This window comes from Microchirus variegatus (assembly GCF_963457635.1).
Source record: "Microchirus variegatus genome assembly, chromosome: 6".
NCBI lineage: Eukaryota > Metazoa > Chordata > Actinopteri > Pleuronectiformes > Soleidae > Microchirus > Microchirus variegatus.
Genome location: NC_139807.1, coordinates 28,617,031 through 28,641,841, shown reverse-complemented (window position 1 = coordinate 28,641,841; position 24,811 = coordinate 28,617,031). Strand labels below are relative to the sequence as shown.

At 41.0% G+C, this 24,811-nt stretch overlaps 1 protein-coding gene across 1 annotated transcript in view; it reads left to right on the top strand.

The window, feature by feature from the left end:
• The window catches only part of fn1b (fibronectin 1b), a 33,724-nt gene extending 10,568 nt beyond the window's left edge, over positions 1–23,156 (top strand). Inside the window, exons 14-45 of the mRNA XM_083890972.1 lie at positions 1,210–1,378; positions 1,481–1,657; positions 2,634–2,762; positions 3,817–3,906; positions 4,001–4,195; positions 5,232–5,510; positions 5,598–5,861; positions 5,942–6,036; positions 7,355–7,523; positions 7,646–7,732; positions 7,948–8,139; positions 10,668–10,859; positions 10,938–11,027; positions 11,786–12,052; positions 12,133–12,249; positions 13,038–13,199; positions 13,294–13,449; positions 13,538–13,654; positions 14,361–14,630; positions 15,629–15,816; positions 16,004–16,091; positions 16,177–16,356; positions 16,451–16,540; positions 17,279–17,467; positions 17,812–17,901; positions 18,269–18,717; positions 18,813–18,951; positions 19,769–19,930; positions 20,020–20,145; positions 21,460–21,566; positions 21,703–21,798; positions 22,483–23,156. Coding sequence (XP_083747098.1) covers positions 1,210–1,378; positions 1,481–1,657; positions 2,634–2,762; positions 3,817–3,906; positions 4,001–4,195; positions 5,232–5,510; positions 5,598–5,861; positions 5,942–6,036; positions 7,355–7,523; positions 7,646–7,732; positions 7,948–8,139; positions 10,668–10,859; positions 10,938–11,027; positions 11,786–12,052; positions 12,133–12,249; positions 13,038–13,199; positions 13,294–13,449; positions 13,538–13,654; positions 14,361–14,630; positions 15,629–15,816; positions 16,004–16,091; positions 16,177–16,356; positions 16,451–16,540; positions 17,279–17,467; positions 17,812–17,901; positions 18,269–18,717; positions 18,813–18,951; positions 19,769–19,930; positions 20,020–20,145; positions 21,460–21,566; positions 21,703–21,798; positions 22,483–22,560 — 5,199 coding nt within the window. The 3' untranslated portion in view covers positions 22,561–23,156. The remainder of the gene's footprint in view (positions 1–1,209; positions 1,379–1,480; positions 1,658–2,633; positions 2,763–3,816; positions 3,907–4,000; positions 4,196–5,231; positions 5,511–5,597; positions 5,862–5,941; positions 6,037–7,354; positions 7,524–7,645; positions 7,733–7,947; positions 8,140–10,667; positions 10,860–10,937; positions 11,028–11,785; positions 12,053–12,132; positions 12,250–13,037; positions 13,200–13,293; positions 13,450–13,537; positions 13,655–14,360; positions 14,631–15,628; positions 15,817–16,003; positions 16,092–16,176; positions 16,357–16,450; positions 16,541–17,278; positions 17,468–17,811; positions 17,902–18,268; positions 18,718–18,812; positions 18,952–19,768; positions 19,931–20,019; positions 20,146–21,459; positions 21,567–21,702; positions 21,799–22,482) is intronic.
• The last annotated feature ends 1,655 nt before the right edge of the window (positions 23,157–24,811 follow it).

The following is a 24,811-nucleotide window of genomic DNA, read 5'->3' as shown; positions in this document are numbered from 1 at the left end:
ACTTCTATACTTTATATTTTGTTTATAATGTGAGTTATTTACAGTGCAATGTGTAGTTTTTAAAAAAGTTTTTTCAAAGTTATTTACAGTATTTTATTTATTTATATTGTCTTATAATGTGGGTTCTTTACAATGTAATGTTTATTTTTTTACTAAGTTTGTATAGGTTTTTACAAGTTACAACCCTTTTATTGTTCTTTACATTTATATTTTCACATACTTTATTTATCGCTCCGTTCCTACAACAATATAAAGAGAAAATAGTGGTGTGCTCAGTAGCTTTGGTGTTAATGATGTATCAGTCACTAACCTGATTTTTTCATGTTATTTTCTAAATGTGTCGGCTTGCTGGGTTGAAGTCTGAGCGTGGACAAACAGGAAGTTTAGCGAATACATAAACACAGTCGTTCACAGTGTGCCGTCTTTAGATTCCAAGGAAAAATATCCTCCTCCCTTCTTTTGCATGTTTTTGCTCCGAAGGCTTCAAAAACAAAGTGGTTGAAATGTTTGACCCAATTTAACCAAATCCAAACAGGTTTTCTTTTGAAGGGATTTTGTATATCATGTACATCAAATTCATTCAAATTTTCCAACTGCATGCAAACGATGTGGCAGTAAAGTATGGGCTGAAATATGTGCCACCAGAAACTGAATTTGAATAATTTATATTTGAATTTGAATTGCTAAACTTGAATAATTGCATTAAAAAACTGAATTTGAATCATTAGTATTTGAATTTGAATTGCTAAACTTGAATAATTGCATTGAAACATTTAATCAGAATAGTATAATTTGAAATTGAATTTTTCAAATTCAACACTCCATATTTCTTCGCATTCAGTTCTCACAATTCAAATTCAGTTCTCAAAATTCAGATTCAAATTACTGTGACAGACATCCGGGTAATTCAAGGATGATGGAAGAAATCGGCTGAATCTGAATTTTGAGTTTGAATTGGAAAAATTCAATTTCAAATTATGTGATTCAAATTCAGTTTTTCAATGCAATTATTCAAGTTTAGCAATTCAAATTAAAATATAAAGGATTCAAATTCAGTTTCTGGTGGCACATATTTCAGCCCATAGTAAACAGGTCTGAGTCACGTGTGAATTCTTAATTTTTATGAATGAATGAAGGAGTCAAAATGAGTTCAGCAGACCTTCACCATTCCACTCTTTATTCAAACATTTTTTTTGTCTTTTCCAACAGAAAAATGCAGGAGCACCCTGGCGGGAGACCACCATCCCTGGCCACCTCAACACCTACACCATCGGCGGGCTGCGTCCAGGCGTCACTTACGAAGGTCAGCTGATCAGCATTCTGCGCTACGGACGCCGCGAGGTCACGCGCTTCGAGTTCACCACCACCCACGGTTCTTGTGAGTAGACTTGGGCAGCAGCGACGTTCTCTCAGAGCCAAACATTCACAAGGAGAATTCACAGGGGCATGATATCCACCGTCTTTCTGTCTTTGGTTAAAGTGGAGACATCAGAGGGAGAGACGACCCAGCCTGCTCCAGAGCTGGACACGTCCGAGTCCGTGACCGAGATCACCTCGAACAGCTTCGTGGTGTCCTGGACGTCGGCCTCTTCCACCATCTCTGGCTTCAGGGTGGAGTACGAGCTCAGCGAGCAGGGGGCGAAGCCCAAAGTCCTGGGTGAGAGACTTTTACCAGCACTGAAACCTCTGTAATACCTTAGGTTAACTCGAGAAAAACAAGATCAAACAACACACGGCCCATGATAATGATTATATAACAATTCTGCCATTATACATTACGATGCTTCATGATCTGTCTAATGGAAGAATACAAAATATTATGGGTATGATATTGGTATTGGACGATATTGGCCCTATGAGTGATGACTAAAACAAGAGGCTAAATTGGCTGCTAACACCAACTATTTTTTTTTTTTTTTACATTTATGTATTTTGCAAAATGAAAAGAAATGTATATATCTACATCTGCTGTGACATAATTTATAATTATGTGTCTTCTGAAGTGAAGACTTCAGAAGACACAAAATTATAAAAATTATGGAGTTAAATTTATCGGTAAAGGTATTCACGATATATCGGATATCGGCAAAAAGTCCTACAAACCTTTCAAAATATCCCTAAACAGTGCAGGATTTGAAGTCGTGACCTACTTTTCAGCTTCTTTTAAAGGTTAAACGTCAAACTTTGTCCAACATGGGTCAACAAAGTTATTGCATCAAAAAGTTGTCAAGATTTAGCCGTAAGACATTGATCAGAGAAATGTTTCTTTAGATGAGAGAAGGCATCGGAAGTAGGAGTGGCTTATCAACCATGAATTTAAAAAATCTATATAACAATATAAGGCAAAAATGTAATATAGTACCCATTATTATGTTATTATTATTATTAGTACTTTAGGCCAGGGCCTTGCATTACTGCGGCGGCCATCTTGTGCTCCTATTTTTCTACAAACACAGTTGAGTGACATTGTTCCTGGTGCACAGAGCCACCGTAGTTGCCTGGCTGAGCAAAACCGGTTCATTTAAGGCGAATAGAAATATTAAAAAGATTTATGTTGATGTACAAGCTATGGCTTAGTGACACTGTACCTTCAGATAGATGATATCCTAACTCTGTGTCTTCACCTTCTCCAGATCTTGCCCGCACAGTGAGTTCTGTCACCATCAGCGATCTCCTGCCAGGACGCAGATACAACGTCAACGTCTACGAGCTTCCTGATCAGGGACAACCAAACCTTATCCTGACCACCTCACAGACCACAGGTACACTCTTAGAAAGAAGGGTTCCAAAAGTGTTCTTCTACAAGGGCTGAGGTTCTACATGGAACCATTTGCTTCTGAAAAAACAAGGGTTTTTCAAGGGTTCTTGGTAACACTAATGGTTCCAGTAAGAACAATTTTGATCGAGAGAACCCTTTAAAACCCCTTTTCTGAATAAAGGGTTCTTCTAAGGAGGGGCTCTTCAGTGTTTGAGGTTAGATTGAGTTTGTCAGATTGTTATTATACCAAAATATTTGTTTTTCATCTTAGCCTCTCTTTCATTCATGAAACAATGACTTCGTCTTAACTTACACTCTTAGAAATAAAAGTGCTAAGTAGAACCATATAAGGTTCATCGGCTTGTCCTCATAGAGAACCCTTTTTGGCTCCAGGTAGAACCTTTTTATAAAAGTCCCACCTGGAACCCTTTTGGAGGGTTCCACCAAGAACCCTTTTAATCAGGAAAGGGGTTTTAAAGGGTTCTCTGGATCAAAATGGTTTTTCAAGGGTTCTTGGTAACACTAATGGTTCCAGTAAGAACAATTTTGATCGAGAGAACATTTTCAATCAATCAATCAATCTTTATTTGTATAGCCCACAGTTTACAAAACATAGTTTGTCACACGGGACTTCACAGGGTTGGTAACATCCTCTGTCCTTAGACCTTCGACCAGGGTAAGGAAAAACTACCAGGGAAAAAACCCTTATAACAGAGAAAAAAGTCTAGAAACCTTAGGGAGAACCACAGGTGAGGGATCCACTCCCTGGACGGACAGACGTGCAGTAGATGTTACCCAAAACATACAATACACAATGACAAAGAATAAAACAATTAAAACCACTTTCCTGAATAAAGGGTTTTAAAGGGTTATAGGTCACCTTGGTAATAAAGGTTCCAGGTAGAACATTTTATAAAGGGTTCTCCTATGAGGAGCAGCCGAAGAACTTTATATGGTTCTACTTAGCACTTTTATTGCTAAGACTTCACTTCCTCCAGTTTATTTTTGCACAAATATGAAAAACATGAGTGATTTTCATTGGTTTTCTCCTTTCCCAGCCCCTGACACACCTGCTCAGCATGTCGTCGATAACGTGGGAGAGAGCTCCATCCGAATCAGCTGGACCAGACCTCAGGCTCCGATCACTGGTAAGAAACCACCATCAACAAGCGCTTTCTGTTAGTTCATGTGATTTACAGTTGGATTCGGAGGTGAGCGTGTACTTGTACTTGTACCTGCCAGGTTACCGCGTGGTGTACACACCGTCAGTGGAAGGCAGCAGCACTGAGCTCAACCTGCGAGACACGGAGACCTCAGTGAACCTGGTGGACCTTCGCCCCGGTCTGCTCTACAACATCAGCATCTACGCTGTGGAGGGGAACCGCGAGAGCGAGCCTGTTTTTGTACAGGTCAACACGGCTGGAACTCCTCCTCCTGGTAAACACACACACACACACACACACACACAAAAGAAAGAAAATAATGTAAATTGGTACTTCATACCTTAGATAGATAAGACTCAATCAAATCTATATTCAAAGCTGATTTGTTATAGATCCTGGGATCTTAAGGAGGGGCTCTTCAGTGTGTAAGGGTAGATTGAGTTTGTCAGATTTTTATTATACCAAAATATTTGTTATTCATCTTAGCCTCTCTTTCATTCATAAAACAACGACTTCAAGTCTTAACTTACACTCTTAGAAATAAAAGTACGAAGTAGAACCATATAAGGTTCTTCGGCTTGTCCTCATAGAGAACCCTTTTTGGAGGGTTCCACCAAGAACCCTTTTACAACCCTTTATTCAGGAAAGGGTTTTTAAAGGGTTCTCTGGATACAAATGGTTCTTACTGGAACCCAAGAACCCTTAAAAAACCCTTTCTACGGTAAAGGGTTTTTCAGAAGAACCTGGACCCATTTTGGAACCCTTTTAGAACCCTTATTTCTAAGAGTGTACCGTAATCATCCACATATAACCTTTGCTAAGAGTTCATAAATCCATGTCCATTTCTGACTATTTACTCCTTGTACCTGGCTGTGCAAAATGCAGATTTATTATTCTTAAAAAACAAAACCAGGTGTTGCAGAAGAATGCTGTATTTCCACAACTGATATAACATTATTTAATATAGATGAGAATAAACTGTTTTAAAATTTGATTAATCTGTTCGAGTGGTTTATTTTCAGTAATTAAAACAAAGGTTCTGATTTTTCAGCTTTTTAAATGTGAATATTTTCTTGTTTCTTTATTCCATATATCAAATAAATCTGATTCATTTTGGTTTATGGATAAAAAGTCCAGGTTTGGGGAAACACTTATCAATCATTTTATGACATTTTATGGGTGTATCTCTTGCATTAAATGCAAAAGAAAAAGACATTTTCTTTTCATGTAATGTTAAATTCTGAAACCATTTCTCTGTACGACTCAGTTCAATAACCCCTGACGATCAGTCTATCACTTCCTGTCCACAGAGGAAGTCCCAGCGCCAACAGAGCTCCAGTTTTACGAGGTTTCTGACGTGAAGATCGCCATCACGTGGACCGGTCCGCCCAACGAGGTGACGGGTTACAGGGTGATCTTCTCCCCTGTTGGCACTGATGGCACTGACACCAGGCCTCTTCAGTTGCCCATCTCACCCAACGCATACGCTGACATCACCCACCTGCAGCCAGGCAAACTCTACCGTTTCTACATCTACGCCATCAGTGGTGCAGTAGAGAGCGAGCCTCTCGTGGGCCAGATGTCCACCAGTAAGTGTCACCCTTGAATCAGACAAAGGGAGATGATGACGCAAAGTTCTGCCTTACATCTCTTTCATGTTTTTCCCCCACGTTCAGAACCCGATTTACCCATCGACGTGCGTTTCTCTGACATCGGCCCCGACAGTGCGTTGGTCACCTGGGAGGGCCCTCGCGCCGTTGTCACGGGATACCGTCTCTTCCTGAGCATCGAGGGCTCCAGCCCCGTGGAGAAGAGGATTCCAGGCAGGGTCACGCAGTATCCTCTGAGGAACCTGAGGCCAGACACTTTGTACAATGCCACCCTGCACTCTGAGCTCAACAATGTCCTCAGTGAGGGCGTCACTACGTATTTCACTACCGGTCAGTATCAGGGCGAAACAGAGAGTATTTGTGAATTTGTTGTAATGCAGTTAAAATTAATCCCCACCACTGTGTTCCAGCTCCTCAGATGGGAAATGCTCCCACTTTCAGCACTGAAGTCACTGACTCTGCCATCACCATCTCCTGGATACCTGTGCACAGGTTCAGCTACAGGGTAAGACACAAAGTCGAGTCATCATCTACAGCAGCCATTACTTTAAATATGTACACGAGGCTATAGGATGATAAAATTACATTTAAACTTTAAATCAGGCCTTTGCCTAATCAACACACATGAATGGAACAATCTTTGAGGACAGGCCACCAGGTGCCTGCCAATCAAAGTCTGGAAAAGAACAAAGAAAACAAGCATATGAAGTTTAAAAGTATGTCACTCACTGTGACCATGAGAGCCAAAACTAATTTAAAGGACTCATATTATACCCTATTTCTACACATTAACCTAGTTCCCTGGTGTCCTTATGAACATGTCTGTGACATGCTTTGGTAAAAATACCTTAAGGATGAAGCACCACAGCAGTTCAATCACTCTGCCAAAACAGCCTTGTTCAGAATGCTCGCTTTTGAGTGCCTGTCTCTTTAAATATGCAAATGAGACACAGGAAACTACGTCAGCGTCACTGAGGCTAACGGCAGCTAACAGCAGTTTTGCCGACTCTAGCCGACACATTGCCGTCATATATAAAATGTATCCACTGGACACGTAAATCCTCTGAGACTGGAAGTTTGTGTAGAACTCTGTGCTGCACTGTGCAGACAAGAATAGAACAGTTTTATAGGGACAAAGCGGTGCTCCACGAGACAACAATTCCAGTAATTCTCATTGTCTCATTGTGAAGTCAACATCCCGTGTTTTATCTCCTGTACTTAGACCAAGGAGGACCACAAAAACATGACTGAGTCAACTTTTTTCACATTCTGCCTACTCATAGGGCCTCAAGAGTCCCAAATATAAGGATTTAAATGATTACAAAGTTGATTTTGCATAATATGTCTCCTTTAAGTCTTCAAAACGGGCATTTCTAAGGGTGAGGTCACAACCAGCTGTTATTGTCACAGTCATTTGCCGACTCTAGCCGGCACATATATAAAATGTAAATCCTCTTAGGCTGGAAGTTTGTGTAGAACTCTGTGCTGCACTGTGCAGCCAAGAATAGAACACTTCCGGATACTATTGCCCTCGCCTGCACTCTTATGTTATTAGGGACAAAGCGGAGCTCCGCGAGACAACAATTCCAACTCTGACGTCAGATACAGTGCCTACTCATAGGGCCTCCAGAGTCCCAAATATACGTATTAAAATTATTAAAAAGTTAATTTTGCACACATATTTTCCACAGTGGGTGTGGTTTTCAAAGGTTCAGCAGTTTGGTAACATCATCATTACTGTGTTTACAGCTTGTTCATGTGTTTGTAAGTGCGTTTTCTTCTTCTTATGTCTGTACTTTGCACGTCTGCTTCCTCCTGTCCAGCTGCACGTGCTCCCCAGTCAGCAGGGCGAGTCACCCAGGGAGGAAACCTCCGACTCTGGACGCATCTACATTCCCGATCTGATTTCTGGAAATCAGTACACCTACAGCGTTCAGCCCATCTTCAACGGTCGCAAGCGTGGAAACGCCATCACCCGCACCGTCGTCACATGTGTGTATATCTCGTCCAGATTGACCCAGAGCGAGTTGTCCGCTGGACAAAACCATTTTGGCAGTGAGCTGTGGAAGAAGTTTCTCATGCTTGTATCGTGGTCTGCTTCTCTGTCCTCACAGCTGTGTCCCCTCCCACTGACCTCAGAGTCGAGTCCAACTCGAACACAGGAGATCTCACTGTCCACTGGTACGCCTCCAAAACACCAGGTAAATATTGACTGTGCTTGCCCACGTACTGGCAGCCCATTGGATCACACCAGGTCTAGACCTTGGCCTTCAAATGTTTTTTTTTTCCCCTTTTATTTATTTATTTTTTGAACCCTGACAAATGGCTCTTCCCGGTATTTCCTTTCCATTTCTCACATCGACTCAACCTCTTGACACAATGTTCTAGCTCCTGCGTATTTGTCGTGTTCCCACAGGCATCACAGGCTACAGAGTGACCAGCACGCCCACCAACGGCCAGCTCGGAAACACTGTGGAGGAGTTAGCCCGAGCAGATCAGACCTCCATCATCTTAGAGAACCTGAACCTGGGGATGGAGTACAACATCAGTGTCTTTACCATGAAGGGTCATTTGGAAAGTGTGCCCATGTCCAGTATTATCACAACAGGTAGGAGCCAACGGGTGGAACGACGAAAGGGAATTTTCAGTTAAAAATGTGTCCAATGCACCACATTCACACCCAAGACCTGGATGAACACATTAAAGGTGCCATATGTAAGAATGTGGCCAAAAACGGTTACTACATTCAAATTCAAAATACCGAGGTCTTTTAGGTTTCGTTTTATGACGTAACTGGCAACCCGTGGTTGCTCGGCAACTGAGACTCTACTGACTGCAGTGATTGGTAGACGGCGGTTGGTGGCGCCACATGCCAAAACATGATTTCAAAACATAAACATGATTTGTGGGTCCTTTGATAGACGTTAAGAGCCAGCTCACACGCAGCCGAGTGCAGCTTTGGTCCGTTGTGTAAGAATTGCTGACATCTACTGGTGAGACTGGTAACGACTGCTCTGCTCAACGCTCAATTTCCCAAGTTAGCAGAAAGGCCATCATCTCTATGCAGTCATACTCATACAGAGTAAACTCTCCTAAATGTCACACACCTTTAATTATCATCACCTATACTAACATGACCATTGGCTGATGCATGGTTGGGATGATAAATGTTTTGCATGCTCAGAACAGCACTATTTACTGTATCACTGCTTTGATTATGGTATGAAGTCATTTGGAATAATCTCTATCGAGCATGGCTGTTCCACAACACTGGCTGAATGTTATTGATATAATCACTGTAATTGTGATGGCTGTCAGTCTGTCTGTCTGTCTGTCTGTCTGTCTGTCTGTCTAATTTTGCCTGCGCTTTACACCTGGCCCTAACCCTTTCAGACATTCCCAGACCAAGTCACATTGACTTTGTCGACATAACTGACACCACCATTGGCCTTCGCTGGACGCCCCTGAACTATTCTGCCATCACTGGTTACCGGATAATGGTAGTAACGTCAGGACAGAGCATGCCCATTTTTCAAGATATGGTGGACGCGTCTGCTGGTTATTACACCGTTCACGGTTTGGAGCCGGGCGTGGACTATGACATCAGTTTGGCCACTGTTACAGAGGAAGGGGAAAGCGAGCCGACCACATACAGAAAGCAAACACAAGCTGGTGATTTAAACTCTTCCACTCAATCAGTGAACCGATGAACGCACACCAACATCTATGTTGTCAGAGTATATTATCATACTATCTCATCATATATCACACTATATCATCATATATCACACTACATCATACTATATCACACTATATCATCATATATCATACTATATCATTATATATCACACTGTATCATCATATATCACACTATATCAGGGGTCACCAACCTTTTTGAGATGAGAGCTACCTTAAGGGTAAAAAATAATATGGAGGGCTACCACATTAACATTTTTTTTTTGTTTACCATTTAAATGATTAATATTATGCATTCAACTGCATACACATTCATTCCAGTGCTTACTCCTAACGATTATCAGTTTTTATAAACAATATGAAAGATATTTTACTGAGCCATCATATGGATACATGAAAGTGAGGTGAAGTGAAGTGAGCCCGCGGGCACCGTATTGGCTGCCCGCGGGCTACCAGGTGCCCGCGGGCACCACGTTGGTGACCCCTGCACTATATCATACAGCATACAGCAATATCATTAACTCATATTATATTATATATCACGTTATATCATCATATGTCGTACTATATCATATATCACACTATATCATCATATATTATACTATATCATCGTATCATACTATATCATCATATATCATACTGTATCATCATAAATCTTACTATATCATCATTTATCACACTATATCATTATATCATACAATATCATCAGGTCATATTATATCATATATCACATTATATCAACATATGTCATACTATATCATATACCACACTATATCATCATATCATACAATACCATCATATATCATACTGTATCATCATAAATCGTACTATATCATTATATATCACACTAGATCATCATATATCACACTATATCATTATATCATACAATATCATCAGGTCATATTATATCATATATCACGTTATATCATCATATATCATACTATATCATATATCATACAATATTATTTCATACTAAATCATCATATATCACACTATATCATCATATGTCATACTATATAATCATATCATACTATATCATCATATATCACAATATATTATCATATATCATACTATATCATCAGGTCATATTATATCATATATCACACTATCATCAGATCATACTATATCATCATATCTATATCATATTTCATACTATATCATCATATGTCATACTATAGCATAGAGCTTCCCCAACTTCAGAGAATTGAGTCTTCAAATGATTTTGACAAAAATAACAATAACAATACAGCCACTCTCAGACTCTGCTGTGCCTTCAAATACAAATGTCAAAATTGTCAATAGAACAAAATGAATTTACCCCCAGAACAAAGACTAGATGTTCATAGCCTAGACTGACAGAACTTACAAGGCACTGGTGTAGCAAACCTCTGAATGGACGGTTGAGTTAAACTCTTAATATTTAACCCCTGGTCCTTGCAGCCATCCCAGCTCCCACCAACCTTCTGTTTGGAGGCGTGGGTCCTGACCACATCAGGGTGTCCTGGACAGTCCCGCACGTGGCCACGCCCAGCGACATCGCCCGCTTCGTCATCCGCTACCACCCCGTGTCCACTGACGACGACGTCAAGGAGGTCAACGTCGGCGGCGCCACCAACACCTTCCTGCTCCAGAGTAAGAATTCTGTCCTCGAAGACCCAAAATGAGCTCTGCTGATGATAAATAAATAATAATCTCTCATGATGTGTTCAGACCTGCTGCCCAACACCGATTACAGGATCAGTGTCGTGTGTGTGTACGCTGAGCGAGAAAGTCAACCAGCCATAGGAACTCAGAGGACAAGTGAGTACGACTGTGATTTATATGTAAAAAAAAAAGTCTGAAATCACAGTGAGAGGAGGGAGAATATTTAGTAGAACTTGAAATGCATGGGTTGGGGTTAGGGTTAGCCTAACCCACAGGCAAGCAGGCAGGATTCCTCTGTTCTTTTTCTTTGTTTGCTTGCTTTTGGACAATAAAATGGCCCAAAATGGCACATAAGCCTGGACAGGACATGATGGAGATGTTGTAAGATTCACGGTGCGTTCATGGTCTGTTGATTTGAAGTTTACTTGGACTTTGGAGTTCAAACCTCCAGTGAGGCCGCTCAAACACACAAAAGACAAGGGCTAAACCTGCTGTAATGTGGTCATTATGTGTCAAGTTAAGCCTATATATTAGTCTGTATGTATATTCTATAAAACCAAGCCTAATAATTGATACGGATGGTGATCATTTTTGTTTTTGTGTATTCAGGGTGTGTTGAAATCAAATATTTGTGCTACACCGGTAATGTAATTACTTTATTTAAATAGCCACACAGGTGACCAAAGAACCTCTTCAAATCAAAATGATTGATTTGAAGAGGTCCAGGTCAGAGATGATGAAAAAGCTTGATCAGTGTTTATATCACTTAGACCTTCTGTGCTCACAAACTCACAAACTAGTTAAAATCTCATTAAGAGCTTTAACAACACACATTAAAAGGTTCAAATCCATTGTAAAATGGAGGCCAGTGGAGAGAGCAGAGGACACATGTAATGTGTGTCATTTCCCTCCAGCTCTGGACTCTCCCACTGGTTTGGATTTTTCTGACATTCGCACCAACTCCCTCACCGTTCACTGGCTCGCTCCGACCGCCGTCATCTCCGGCTACCGCATCCGCTATCAGAAGACGAGCGGCGGGCGAGCCAAGGACGAGCGGCTGCCGCCATCCAGGAACCACTTCACCCTGACCGGACTGACGCCAGAGACCGAGTACCTCATCCATGTGTATGCTGTCAACTACAACCAGGAGAGTCAGCCTCTCTCTGGCACACAGGCCACCAGTGAGTCTCCAATACGGATCCAACACAGTCACCTCATTCACTCATACAAAACTAAAAAGAAAATTATCTTTTTTTGTCAGTCTCTGATGCACCCACTGATCTGGAGGTGGTCTCCTCCACCCCCACCAGCATCACCATACGCTGGGACGCCCCCTCTGTCACCGTCAACAACTACAAGATCACATATGCATCGACGAGTGAGTATTATACACTACACTCTTAGAAATAAGGGTTCCAAAAGGGTTCTTCTACAAGGGCCCTTTCCCAAAGAAAGGGTTTTTCAAGGGTTCTTGGTAACACTAATGGTTCCAGTAAGGACCATTTTGATCCGGAGAACCCTTTAAAACCCCTTTCCTTAATGAAAGGTTTTAAAGGTGTTCTTGGTGGAACCCTCCAAAAGGGTTCCAAAAAGGGTTCTCCTATGAGGACAAGCCGAAGAACCGTATATGGTTCTACTTAGCACTTTTATTTCTGATTACCAATCAAAAGTTTGGGGTCACCTATTCAATTTTATTGTGTTTTCCATTAAAAGTCACACTTTTATTCATCAAAAGAGTTGCAAAATGAATAGAAAATATCGACATTATAAGACATTGACGAGATTAGAAATAATTTTTATTCAAAATAATAATTTTTCCCCTTTCGTCAAAGAACCAGCAAAACTGTTTTCAGCTGTGCTAACATCATTGCACAATGGTTTTCTCATCATCCAATAGCCTTCTAACACCTTTAGCAAACACATTGTACCATTAGTACCAACACATTGTACCAACACTGGAAATGAGCTGGAAATGGGCCTCTATACACCTATGTACATATTCCATTAAAAACCAGACGTTTGCAGCTAGAATAGTCGTTTACCACATTAACAATGTATAGAGTGTATTTCTGATTCATTTAATGTTAGAGTCATTGAAAAAAAGCACTTTTCCTTCAAAAGCTGTATACATACAGCTTCCTGAATGCCTTGTCTCTCTTCGTCCAGGTGGCGAGACTCCTCAAGAATACAATATCCCCGGCACTCAGACCACGGCCACTATTACCGGTCTCAATCCTGGCACCGACTACGTCATCACAGTCTATGCTGTTACGGCGCGGGGAGACAGTCCTGCCTCCAACACCCCGGTCTACATCACACACAAGACTGGTACAGCATCAACATCAACAACAGCAGCAGCAGAAAATGCCAACTTCCTCCAAAAGTCAAACTCTAAAGCTCCTTTTGTTCTTCTCTCCTTTAGATATTGAGGCGCCCAACAACATGAAACTGACTGACGTGAGTGACAACGCCATCACAGTGCGCTGGTCTCCTGCTCAGGGACCAATCAGAGGCTACAGAGTCACCAGCGTACCAAAGAACGGACAGGGACCCTCCTACTCTGAGGTGGTGGCTCCTGGTAAGAAACAAAAACAGCCACTGCTGACATCTTCTTTCCATAAACACAACATCTTCATCGTCGCCTGCTTCCCCCGCTCTTGTTCCAGATCAGACACAGATGACGTTCACCGGTCTGATGCCCACTGTGGAATATGTTGTGAGTGTCTACGCGCTGGGTAATGACGGACAGCCCTCTTCTCCTGCCGTGGAAAACGCAGTCACTGGTGAGTTTGGTCCAGGGTTTCAAAGGATCTAAAGCACATGTGTCAAACTCAAGGCCCGGGGGCCAGATGTGGCCCGCCACGTCATTTCATGTGGCCCGCGAGTAATTAATTGTGTTAAGATAGGTTTATGCTGCTTTAAGGCATGCGTTGACCATAAACTACATTCCCCACAATGCATGGTGATTGCGTTACCCGCAAAGTGACGGCACCGCCACTAGATTGGAGTGTATCATTGAATATGCATCATGCAAGTAATAAATACAGAAAGTTATTTAGCAATATGTGACACAGGAGTTACCTTTATTTTACATTATGTGTGGTTACATTTAGTTACATTTTTTCTGTATGACAGTTACATCTGGCCCTTTGAGGGGAACCATTGAAAATGAGTTTGACACACCTGATCTAAAGACACACAATATAATAGAATCAGAGGGAGTTCTTTTCCAAACAACAGCAGTGAACACACACACATGAGCAGATCAGTGCTTTGAATCGGCAAATCCTTAAAGATAGAGAGACGAGACCAGGTGCAAATGTACAACAACAATATTAAGTATTGTAAGAGTAGTTTGGATATTATGATAGTATTATTATAAAGTCACAATGACTAAGACAAATAAATCCAAGCATTTAAAAACAGTCAGTACACAGAAAAAAGGGACGGTGATGTCTTTTTACTTACTTCTTGCCACCTCCTGTGCAGCTATGGATCGTCCCAAAGACCTGACGTTCTCCGACATTGACTCCACCTCCATGCGCATCACGTGGGACAGCCCGGACGGCACGGTGACGTCGTACCGCGTCCTGTACTCCAGCCCAGAGGAGGGCGAGCGGGACCTGCGTCCGGCGCCCAGAGGAGACCAGGACAGCGTCCTGCTGAGAGGCCTTCGCCCCGGGACTGAGTACACGGTTAAAGTCATCGCTCTGCACGGCCGCACCACCAGCACACCTCTGGTGGGGACCCAGGCTACAGGTAGGTTTTTACCATCATCAACAACATAGACGTTTGTTAAATAAGTTATAAGTTTGCAAAGCAGCAGGATTGTCTTGTTTCTCAATTAGGAACGGTTATTTTTTTTAGCAGCATAGAGATGAGGAAGGGTTTCTTTGGTGTTTTATTTGAGTGGGAGGTGAACTTCTGAGAAAACACTCCAGAGGCAGAAGTGTGGGAGACATTTAATGATGTGACCCTGCAGGTTCAGAGGGTGGAAAGTGTCTCAGTGAATACGAGAGTGGAACTGACATATCCAGATAAATGTGGTGTCATTTCACTCCCTTATGAATAGATTTATCTTGGTTCATGAGAAAGTTGTTAGTGCAAATGTCCGTCCACAAAGAGCCAGGTGATTTAAACCTCTTTATTTCTTGTAAGGTTTGATTTCTTGATTTTATAAGTTTTGTGATTATTTAGTTCCTTTAGCATCAACTTTAACTGTGTTATTATTTTCCTGATGGAAATAGTACAGTTAATGTCATGTTGTTTCTGCACAGTGGCAAAATATGAACGGTCCAGTGTGTAAACTTTAGGTGAAATCATTTTAATTTGGCAGAAATTCAACAACAACTTCACCAATACGTTTTACTGCACTTTTAAAAGTAGCAAAGGGTTAAAAAATAAGTACTGTTGACCTCGAACATCGAAACATGTATGATTTAAGTTATACCAGGGTTCCCACACCTTGGTTCGTCAAATTTCAGGACTTTTCAATGACTTTCCATGACCAATTTACTCAAATTCAAGGACTGAATGTGCTGACACAGCTCCTTCAGTCTTTATAACTTTCTTTGCAGAGTTTGCATTTCCCAGGAAATCCCATAATATGCTCTCTCTTGCTTAACGTTACTCGCTCATTGTTCTGCATGAAATCTCACGTTGAATGGTGGACAGAGACAGGGGACAGTGTTTGTTTTTGTCTACGTACATGGAGGAACCCTGTTATCCGTTCCTGAACGACTGTTTCTGTTCCACAGTGATCCCTGCTCCGTCTAACCTGCTGATCTCAGAGGTCGGCCCGTCTACCTTCACCGTGTCGTGGCGGGCGCCCAGTGCGCGCCTGACCGGCTACCGCGTGGTGGTCATCCCGAAGAACATCAACAGCCCCACCAAAGAGATGAACGTCGCCCCAGACACCACACGTGTGGTGGTTCCAGGCCTCATGGTATAAACACGCCTCTGTCTCTAGTTCTCTAGTTCTGAGTTAGCTTGTCCTGATTTGATTTTCTAGTGTTTACCATACCATTACCATACAAACTGCAAGATAGCTAGATTAGTTAGCCTAATCTGGCAATTGGCAAAAAAAATTGGCAAAAATAAATAAATCTTTAAAATGTGTGTGTGTGTCATAGGTGGCAACCACCTACCAGATCCACGTGTACGCTCTGAAGAACTCAGTTTCCAGCCGACCACTAGAGGGAGAGGTGACCACCCTGGAAGGTAACTGGCTCGTCACGTCAGTCATGTCACGTGATCCTCCCCTGCTTTGTTTTATGACTGTTTTTTTTTTCTCTTTCCTCTGCAGACGTGAGTCCTCCTGGTCGAGTGCGTATCTCTGACATGAAGGACACGTCTTTCACACTGAACTGGCGAACCAAGACAGAGACCATCACTGGTTTCCTCATCGAGGCCACGCCAGTGGGCGGCTCACAGCCCACTCTCAGCAGGACCATTCCTGGAGAAACACGCACTTACACTCTCACAGGTATCACACACACACACACACACACAGCGTCATGCTAAACATTTAAAACAGCAGGAGTAGTGTGTGGATGTGATTTGTTTTTCATTCTCCTCAGGTCTGCAGCCGGGAACCTCATACTCCATCAACATGTACACTCTGAACGGCAACACAAGAAGCGCTCCATTCAGACTCACCGTTCAAACAGGTACGACACGACCACCACACAACACGAGAAGAACCGCACACACGTCCAACTGTGTTCAGACGGCGAGTTCATGTCCGACGTCTGTCAGAACTGGACTTTGCGCACTGATCATTCATCACGTCATCGAATTCAAACTGACTCATAACAGAAAGTTGGACTCAGAATCATTAGAGAAGAAATATGTGCCACCAGAGACTGAATTTGAATCATTTATATTTGAATTTGAATTGCTAAACTTGAATAATTGCATTAAAAAACTGAATTTGAATCACATAATTTTAATTTGTATTGTTTAATTTGAATTATTGCATTGAAAAACTGAATCTGAATAGTATAATTTGAAATGGAATTTTTCAAATTCAACACTCCATATAGCTAAGCATTCAGTTCTCAAAATTCAGATTCAAATTACTGTGACAGACATCTGGGTAGTTCAAGGATGAAGGAAGAACAATGCAATAATGCAAATAATTCAAATTAAACAATACAAATTCAAATATAAATGATTCAAATTCAGTTTTTCAATGCAATAATTCAAATTAAACAATTCAAATTCAAATATAAATGATTCAAATTCAGTTTTTTTAATGCAATTATTCAAGTTTAGCAATTCAAATTCACATATAAACGATTCAAATTCAGTTTCTGGTGGCACATATTTCAGCCCATAGAAATGATTCATTTAAATAAGGAGCCAGTTGCCAGTTTGTCAATCACAGCTTTTATTTCCCTGCACAGGTCAACCCGTGGTCCAGGCTCCCAGCAGCCTTCGCTTCACATCGCTCACCCCCACCTCCATCTCCTTCACCTGGCAGCCTCCTCCCACACAGATCACAGGATACTACGTCACCTACGAGGAGTCTGGTGGAGCGCCGCGAGAGCTCCTCCCACGACCTCACGCTGGTCAAAACTACGCCACCATATATGGTATAACACCACACTGCCACTAACTATGATATATTTTCACTATAGTGTGTTGTATTTATTTGATGAGTTTTTATTTAATATTTGCTTGAACAGTAACTGAAAAATATGCTGAAATAAACCAGAACGATGCAGAAATCATCTCGAATTGTCCTCGTCATACACTGAAATGCCCCAAAATTAGCATTTAGTAAGCGCTTTAGACACATTTATTTATTACAACATCATTTCTTTGTTGTATTTCTTTCCAGATTCTTTGAATAGTTTACATGGAAAATGGTTGTTTAACATTTAAGTTTGACGATATAATCTAGATTAATTCCTTCACTAATTGTGCATCTCCTCAGGTCTGAGACCAGCCACCGAGTACGTCATCAAGATCATTGCCATCCAGAGCACACAGAGGAGCACACCTCTGGTCGGCCGCATCAGGACCCGTGAGTGTTATTGCCTTTCTTTACTGTGATAAATGCAATGGTGAAGGATTTCCAGAGTAAAGATCTGATCAAATGCAGCTTGATTCTGCTCAGTGTTTGGCTCAGCAGCTCCAAAAAATAATCTAAATATAGATAAAAATAATAGCAGCCCTACTTATTTTGAATGCCTTCACAAATGTCATTCAAAATATCCAGAGTGTGTTTTATAATCCTGCATTATTATAACACCAAATAGTGCCACAGCAATGCTGCATAGCCATCGCCCCCCCTGCTGGCCGAGATGTGTTACAGCAGCTCTGCGCTCAGCCCCCCCCCCTCTGACTTCTCTAACCTGCTCGCTTCCCTAACCCCCGTCTTTCCCGCCCAGAACCAGACTCCCTGCTTCCCCTGCCGCTGCCCCACCTCCCCGGAGGAGCCGACGACAAACTGGATGTCCCCGAAACGGACTTGGACAACAGTGTCCAGGTCGCGGGCACCAGTGGCCAGGACGGGCTCGGTGGCCACGGCCAGAATGTGGAGTACACTGAGTTTAACAACAACAATGGCGATAACAGGTTGAATGGGAACAGTGGTAGCTCACAGTTTCCCTTTGGGCAAGTGCGTGAGCCGCTGGTGTTTGTGCCCCTCCCTGACGCAGAGGGACGCAGGCAGCCCGTACTGAAGATCGTGCCCGTCGGCACCACCTTTGGTAACGAGACAGGAGTGCCACAGGAGGCCCAGACCCGCACCAGCATCTCCTGGGAGCCTTTAAGACAGAGCAACGCCTACCTGGTGTCCTGTCAACCTATCACACACATACACGAGAAGATGTTCCAGGTAAGAGACTAAAGAACCACTCAGGTTTTACATCTACACTACCTTTCAAAAGTTTGGGCTCACTTAGGCTGTTGTCTCTCTGTGTGTGCGTCCAGGTCCGTCTGCCAGGCACGGCCACCACCGCCACCCTCATCGGACTCACACCTGGAGCCAACTATAAGGTGCTGGTGGAGGCCCTGCAGGGGGCGCTCAAGCAGAAGATTCTGGAGCAGATCGTCACTGCTGGAAACACCAGTAAGAAATCGATATACAGCATATAACATGTCGGCCCATGGCTAAGTGGAGAGGGATCTTGTCTTGTCTCCAAAGGGTTGAGGGTTTTTTAACGACTGATTTTAAAAATGTTGACGTTTCTTTGGACTTTACTTTGGACTAAAACTAAATCTGACGACTGTATTTTCCTCGAAATTTAGGAAAATATCTGATTTTAAAAAATCAGAGAAAATAAATGTACTCTGTAAAACAATAATTACTCATAAGATTGTAAAAATATAGAATAAAATGTGCAATATTACTCAGCATGTACAGCATGAGCTTGATATTTGTAGTGTGATATCGCACATTATGGTATGTTTTTGCATTTATCGTGTTCTGAATTTCTGAATATTCTGATTTTTCTTTGCTTTGTCAAAGTATTTTGAACACGTTTGTTGATAAAAGTGCTGCATAACTAGATTCATTATTATTATTATTATTTATACATAATAGTTAAATAGGAGTCATTTCATTCTTCCTTGTGCAGTTAAAGGACTGTTTCACCCTTTTTTTGGTCAAATGAAGAATACTTAAAATCATTATGATACTGTTTTAATTCACATTTTACAGAGTTGGATTACATTTATTTAATTTTTACGGACCTTTTACTCGTAAAATGTGTTATAATTGACAGAAACACGGTGAAGAGCAGTGCAGGGCTTTTATTTTCTTTGATAGAAGAGACTTTGGCGTCGACTTTTTGCAATTTTTATGTATTTTTGTCCTCCTTCCTTGTTGTGGGAATGAGACTCCTAAATGAATAATTTAACCTCTACGTTTTTTCCTCATATTCCAGTCCCAGGAGGAGTGCCCTCTACTGGGGACACGTGTTATGACGCCTTCACTGCCACCCACCACGACGTCGGCGCCGAGTGGGAGAGAATGTCTGAGACGGGCTTCAAGCTGTGGTGCCGGTGCCTGGGACTGGGCAGCGGACACTTCAGATGTGATTCATCGAGTGAGTGTGAAGCGTTTTCACGATCGTATTTAATAACGCACTGAATTCAAATCACCATCTGACCACTGTGATTCGGTCCATCGTCACAGAGTGGTGCCACGACAACGGCATGAACTACCGCATCGGAGAGAAGTGGGAGCGTCACGGTGACAACGGTCACCTGATGAGCTGCACCTGTCTGGGAAATGGAAAAGGAGAGTTCAAGTGTGAGCCGCGTAAGTCATATATGTGGATCTCTGAACTCTAAAAACAAACCCACATTTATTTCTCCTTCTACACCAGGGGTCTCTAACTTGCGGCCCGCGGGCCACATAGGGCCCCCAAATCAATTACATGTCACCCACCACTTAATATCAACTTATAGTGAGTTTAGAGCTGAAACGATGAATTATGATTATTAATCAATTACTAAATTAATCGTCAACTATTTTGTTGATGAGCTATTTTAGTTTCTGGGAGATACCATGTTCAAAATTTTAAAACATTAGCCATTAATTGTAAGACAAAGACAAAAAAAATATGCTGAGTATTGTACTGTTAAGGCTCAAAATTTAAAATTTCGAGTCACACTGTGCACACACTAATTTAATTAGTGTGTGCACAGTGTGACTCGAAATTTACCATCATAATAGTCGACATCGCCCTGAACAAGGATCCGTTGAAAATAGTTGCAAACCTCTAAAGGAATAATTTAAATGAATTTTTGAAATTCAGGAAATGATCCATTTGCCCTGATGCACTTTGACAGTTTTGATAATTGATAATCGGTTTGAAGCTTTTTTCCTTATTAAAACAAAGATTGTTTTAGCTTCTTAAATGTGAATATTTTCTTTGTTTCTTTGCTCCACATAAACAAAGAAATCATTAAAACAGAATCATTTTTGTTTTACTGGGCAAGACATTTGAGAACATCCAATTCCATCATTTCCAGGTTTGACAAACACTCGAAAATAATGCCAAAAATAATCTGAATGAGTTATTTCTGTGTGTTTTTTATTCCTATATTAAATTTGCATTATCGATACGTTTATATAGTCCATGTTTTTTTCGTTCCATATGAAAACAATCACCTTTAATGTGAAATTATGTGAAATATCATCATAAATTTGATGATATTTCTCAAGAAGTTGGCCTTTTTTTTTTTTTGTTTACTTCACCGGCCCCGACTGACCAAACTAGACACAGTGGTCCCCAGGTCATTGGAGTTTGAGGGCTCTGTTCTACACAGATGAGTTCATGACGTGAGAACTGGCTCTAGCTTTTCCTCATTTTGACTTCCTGCTTCTGAGGTGTTGTCCATATGGACTCTGTCTCTGCAAAGAGTCTGATACTCAAGCTTTTTACGTCCTCATCAGACGTCGGAAGACAAACATTTACACAATATAATGACTAAAACTAGCAAATCCACTCTTAAAACAAACTACTATAACCTTGCTGTGAAACAGTGTGTGTGTCTTTATGTAGTTTGATGTACATGAACCTCTTAGTTTTTATTGGTGAAAATGAATAAATATGATAAACCTTCACAGATTCGTCTGTGTGCTACGATGAAGGAAAAACCTACCAAGTGGGCAACCAGTGGCAGAAGGAGTATCTGGGCGCCATCTGCACCTGCACGTGTTACGGAGGACAACAGGTACGAAAGACAAGGCCCCTTCTCTCTGTTCAGCTACCATGTCATTTTATTAAGAGTTTTTTTTTAAAATCTAATTTAGAATCATGTGATGTGAAATAAACGCTCAATTATTGTGTTTGGTGTCATCTGTGGTCAGGGCTGGAGATGTGAGAACTGTCGCAGACCTGGAGCTGATGTGGACGCCAGTCTGCTGCAGCCAGTCAGATACGGAGACAACTCACCACACAGACTGGTCAGTTAACATTCACACACATATATATATATATATATGTATATATATACCTTTATGTATATGTATATATGTATGTCAACTGTAAAAATCAACTGTAAATATGGTCTGTATATGCTACTGTATAACATTAGATACATGTTGTTAAGTGACTATTTAAATATCATTTTGTGGATTCCATGTATTTTTAAAGGCGCGATATGTAAGAATGTGGCCAAAAACGGTTACTACATCAAAATTCAAAATACCGAGGTCTTAGGTTTAGGTTTCGTTTTCTACGTTTTCATTTGACATAACTGGCAACCCGTGGTTGCTTGGCAGCTGAGACTCTACTGACTGCAATGATTGGTAGACGGGCGGTAGGTGGCACCACATGCCAAAACATGATTTCAAAACATAAACTAATAATTTGCAGTCTGCAAAATATTTTTTTTAATGCAAATATTTTGTCTGTACTGTTGTTGTTGGTGAGTTCAGTTTGTTATATGAACATTATTCCTGAGTCTCTGTGACATATTAGGAGGATTTTATGGCCAGTTGCTTTAGATTTATTACATGATGCACCTTTAATCAATTGAATTTATAATATTTACTGTATGCAACAGTCTTTAAAACCATGGAAGGTATATCTTGACTTTGAAATATTGCAGAATCTCAGTGATCTCATCTCTTTAACTCCGCCTCCAGAATATTCACTGCCCCATCGAGTGCCTGCGACCCGAGCTGCTGGCAGACGCACACGTTCCTCACAACGCCCGGGAATAAAGCGGTGGATGGTGTGAGATCGTCTGCTCGGCTTCCTCTTCACCGTCCACTCACTCGCTGCACTGTCTCACCTCGTAGAAACCACGCCGTCTGTGACTGAAGCAGCAGCTGCAGACGTTCTCAGTGTCTCCTGCTGCTGCTGCTGCTGCTGCTGCTCTCGCTCAGCTGGAAAAATGAAGACTCTCTTTCTAACATTACCTTCCACATATCTGTGCTTGATCCTTGATGGAAGCTTTTAAAGGTTTGTAATGAGTCATATTTATAAACTCGGCACTGGTTTCCCATTTTTAAAAGAATTCATTAACATTACGCAGTCATGGAGCAGAAAGTAAGCACTGAGTGACAGAATAGTTCATGATAATAACGATGTTGAAACTTCTCTTTTCCCGTTGTCCTCCCTCTGTTTGTGAGGAGGTCGCACTTTGAAACCTAATCTTTTTTTTTTTTAACTCATTCGTCCCTTTGATTTCAACATGTGAACGTGTGAACTGGGATGAGATAATTTGAACTGTTCTATTTTTGTACTTTGTTGTCGGTGCCAAAGTTGTTTCTCTCTTTGACAAAAAGAATAAAGCTGGAGAGATGCTGACATCTAACCACGTCTCACTGTGCATTTGTTTGTAAAAATCATATTATCAAATCAACATATTACATGGTGGGGGTATAAAGTAGATCAAATAGGTGCATATGGAGTAAATCCAGTAAAAAACAAACTTGAAATCGTCCAATACTAAGATATAGCAAAAAAGAAGAAAGAAAACAGTCACAAAAAAATTTCAAAATTTTTTGGACGACATAGTATAGTATGTCGTTTTTGTCAAATATTGGACGATATAGTATGTTGTTTTTTGTCATATTTTGGACAAACATTTTTTTCACAACAAATGTGTAGTGACAAAGTGTAGTATGACATTGAGGTCAACGATGTATGACATTTTGGTCACATTTTGGACAAATTTATATATTTTTTTTAAATTTCCGATTTTGGACGACATAGTATAGTATGTCATTTTGGTCAAAATTTGGAGCAACATTTTTTTTTCAAAAAAAATGTTCGATTTTGGACGACATAGTGTAGTATGACATTGAGGTCGACGACATGGTATATTATGACTTTTAGCTCAGATGGTAGAGCACCCAACCTGCCCCATGTGTTAAGGCTATAGCCCTTGCTACAGGTGACCCTGGTTCAAATCCCGCACCAAACAGTCGTTCCCCACCTCTTTGCCTCCTGTCTCTCTCCACTATACTATCCATTAAAAAGGCAAAAACGCCCCCAAAAAAATATTGACCAATTTTGGACGACATAGTATAGTATGACGTTTTTGTTAAATTTTGGAACAAATTTTTTTTTTCAAATAAATGGTCAGATTTTGGACAAAATAGTGAAGTATGACATTCAGGTCGACGACAAAGTATAGTATGACGTTTTGGTCACATTTTGGGCTAAAAAATGTATTTAAAAAAATTGTCCGATTTTGGACGACATAGTATAGTATGACGTTTTGGTCAAATTTTGGAGCAACATTTTTTTTTTTTTTAAATTGTCAGATTTTGGACAACATAGTGTAGTATGACATTGAGGTCAACGACATAGTATAGTATGACGTTTTGGCCAGATTTTGGAATAAAACATTTTTTTTTTTTTCGATTTTGGACGACATAGTATAGTATGACGTTTTGGTCAAATTTTGGACCAACATTTTTTTTTTCAGAAAAATGGTCAGATTTTGGACAACATAGTGTAGTATGACATTGAGGTCAACGACATAGTATAGTATGACGTTTTGGTCACATTTTGGGCTAAAACAAAAATTGTCCAATTACAGACGACATAGTATAGTATGACGTTTTTTTTCAAAGAAATTGTTAGATCTTGGACGACAGTGCAAAATCTGACAGTATGCAGTATGATATTGATGTTGACGATAAAGTATATTATAGCTTTTAGCTCAGATGGTAGAGCACCCAACCTGCCCCATGTGTTGAGGCTATAGTCCTCGCTACAGGTGACCCTGGTTCAAATCCCGCACCAAACAGTCATTCACCACCTCTCTGCCTCCTGTCTCTCTCCACTATACTATCCATTAAAAAGGCAAAAACGGCCAAAAAAAATATTGCCCAATTTTGGACGACATAGTATAGTATGATGTTTCGGTCAAATTTTGGACCAAAACCTTTTTTAAAAAAAATTGTCAGATTTTGGACAAAATAGTGTAGTATGACATTCAGGTCGACGACATAGTATAGT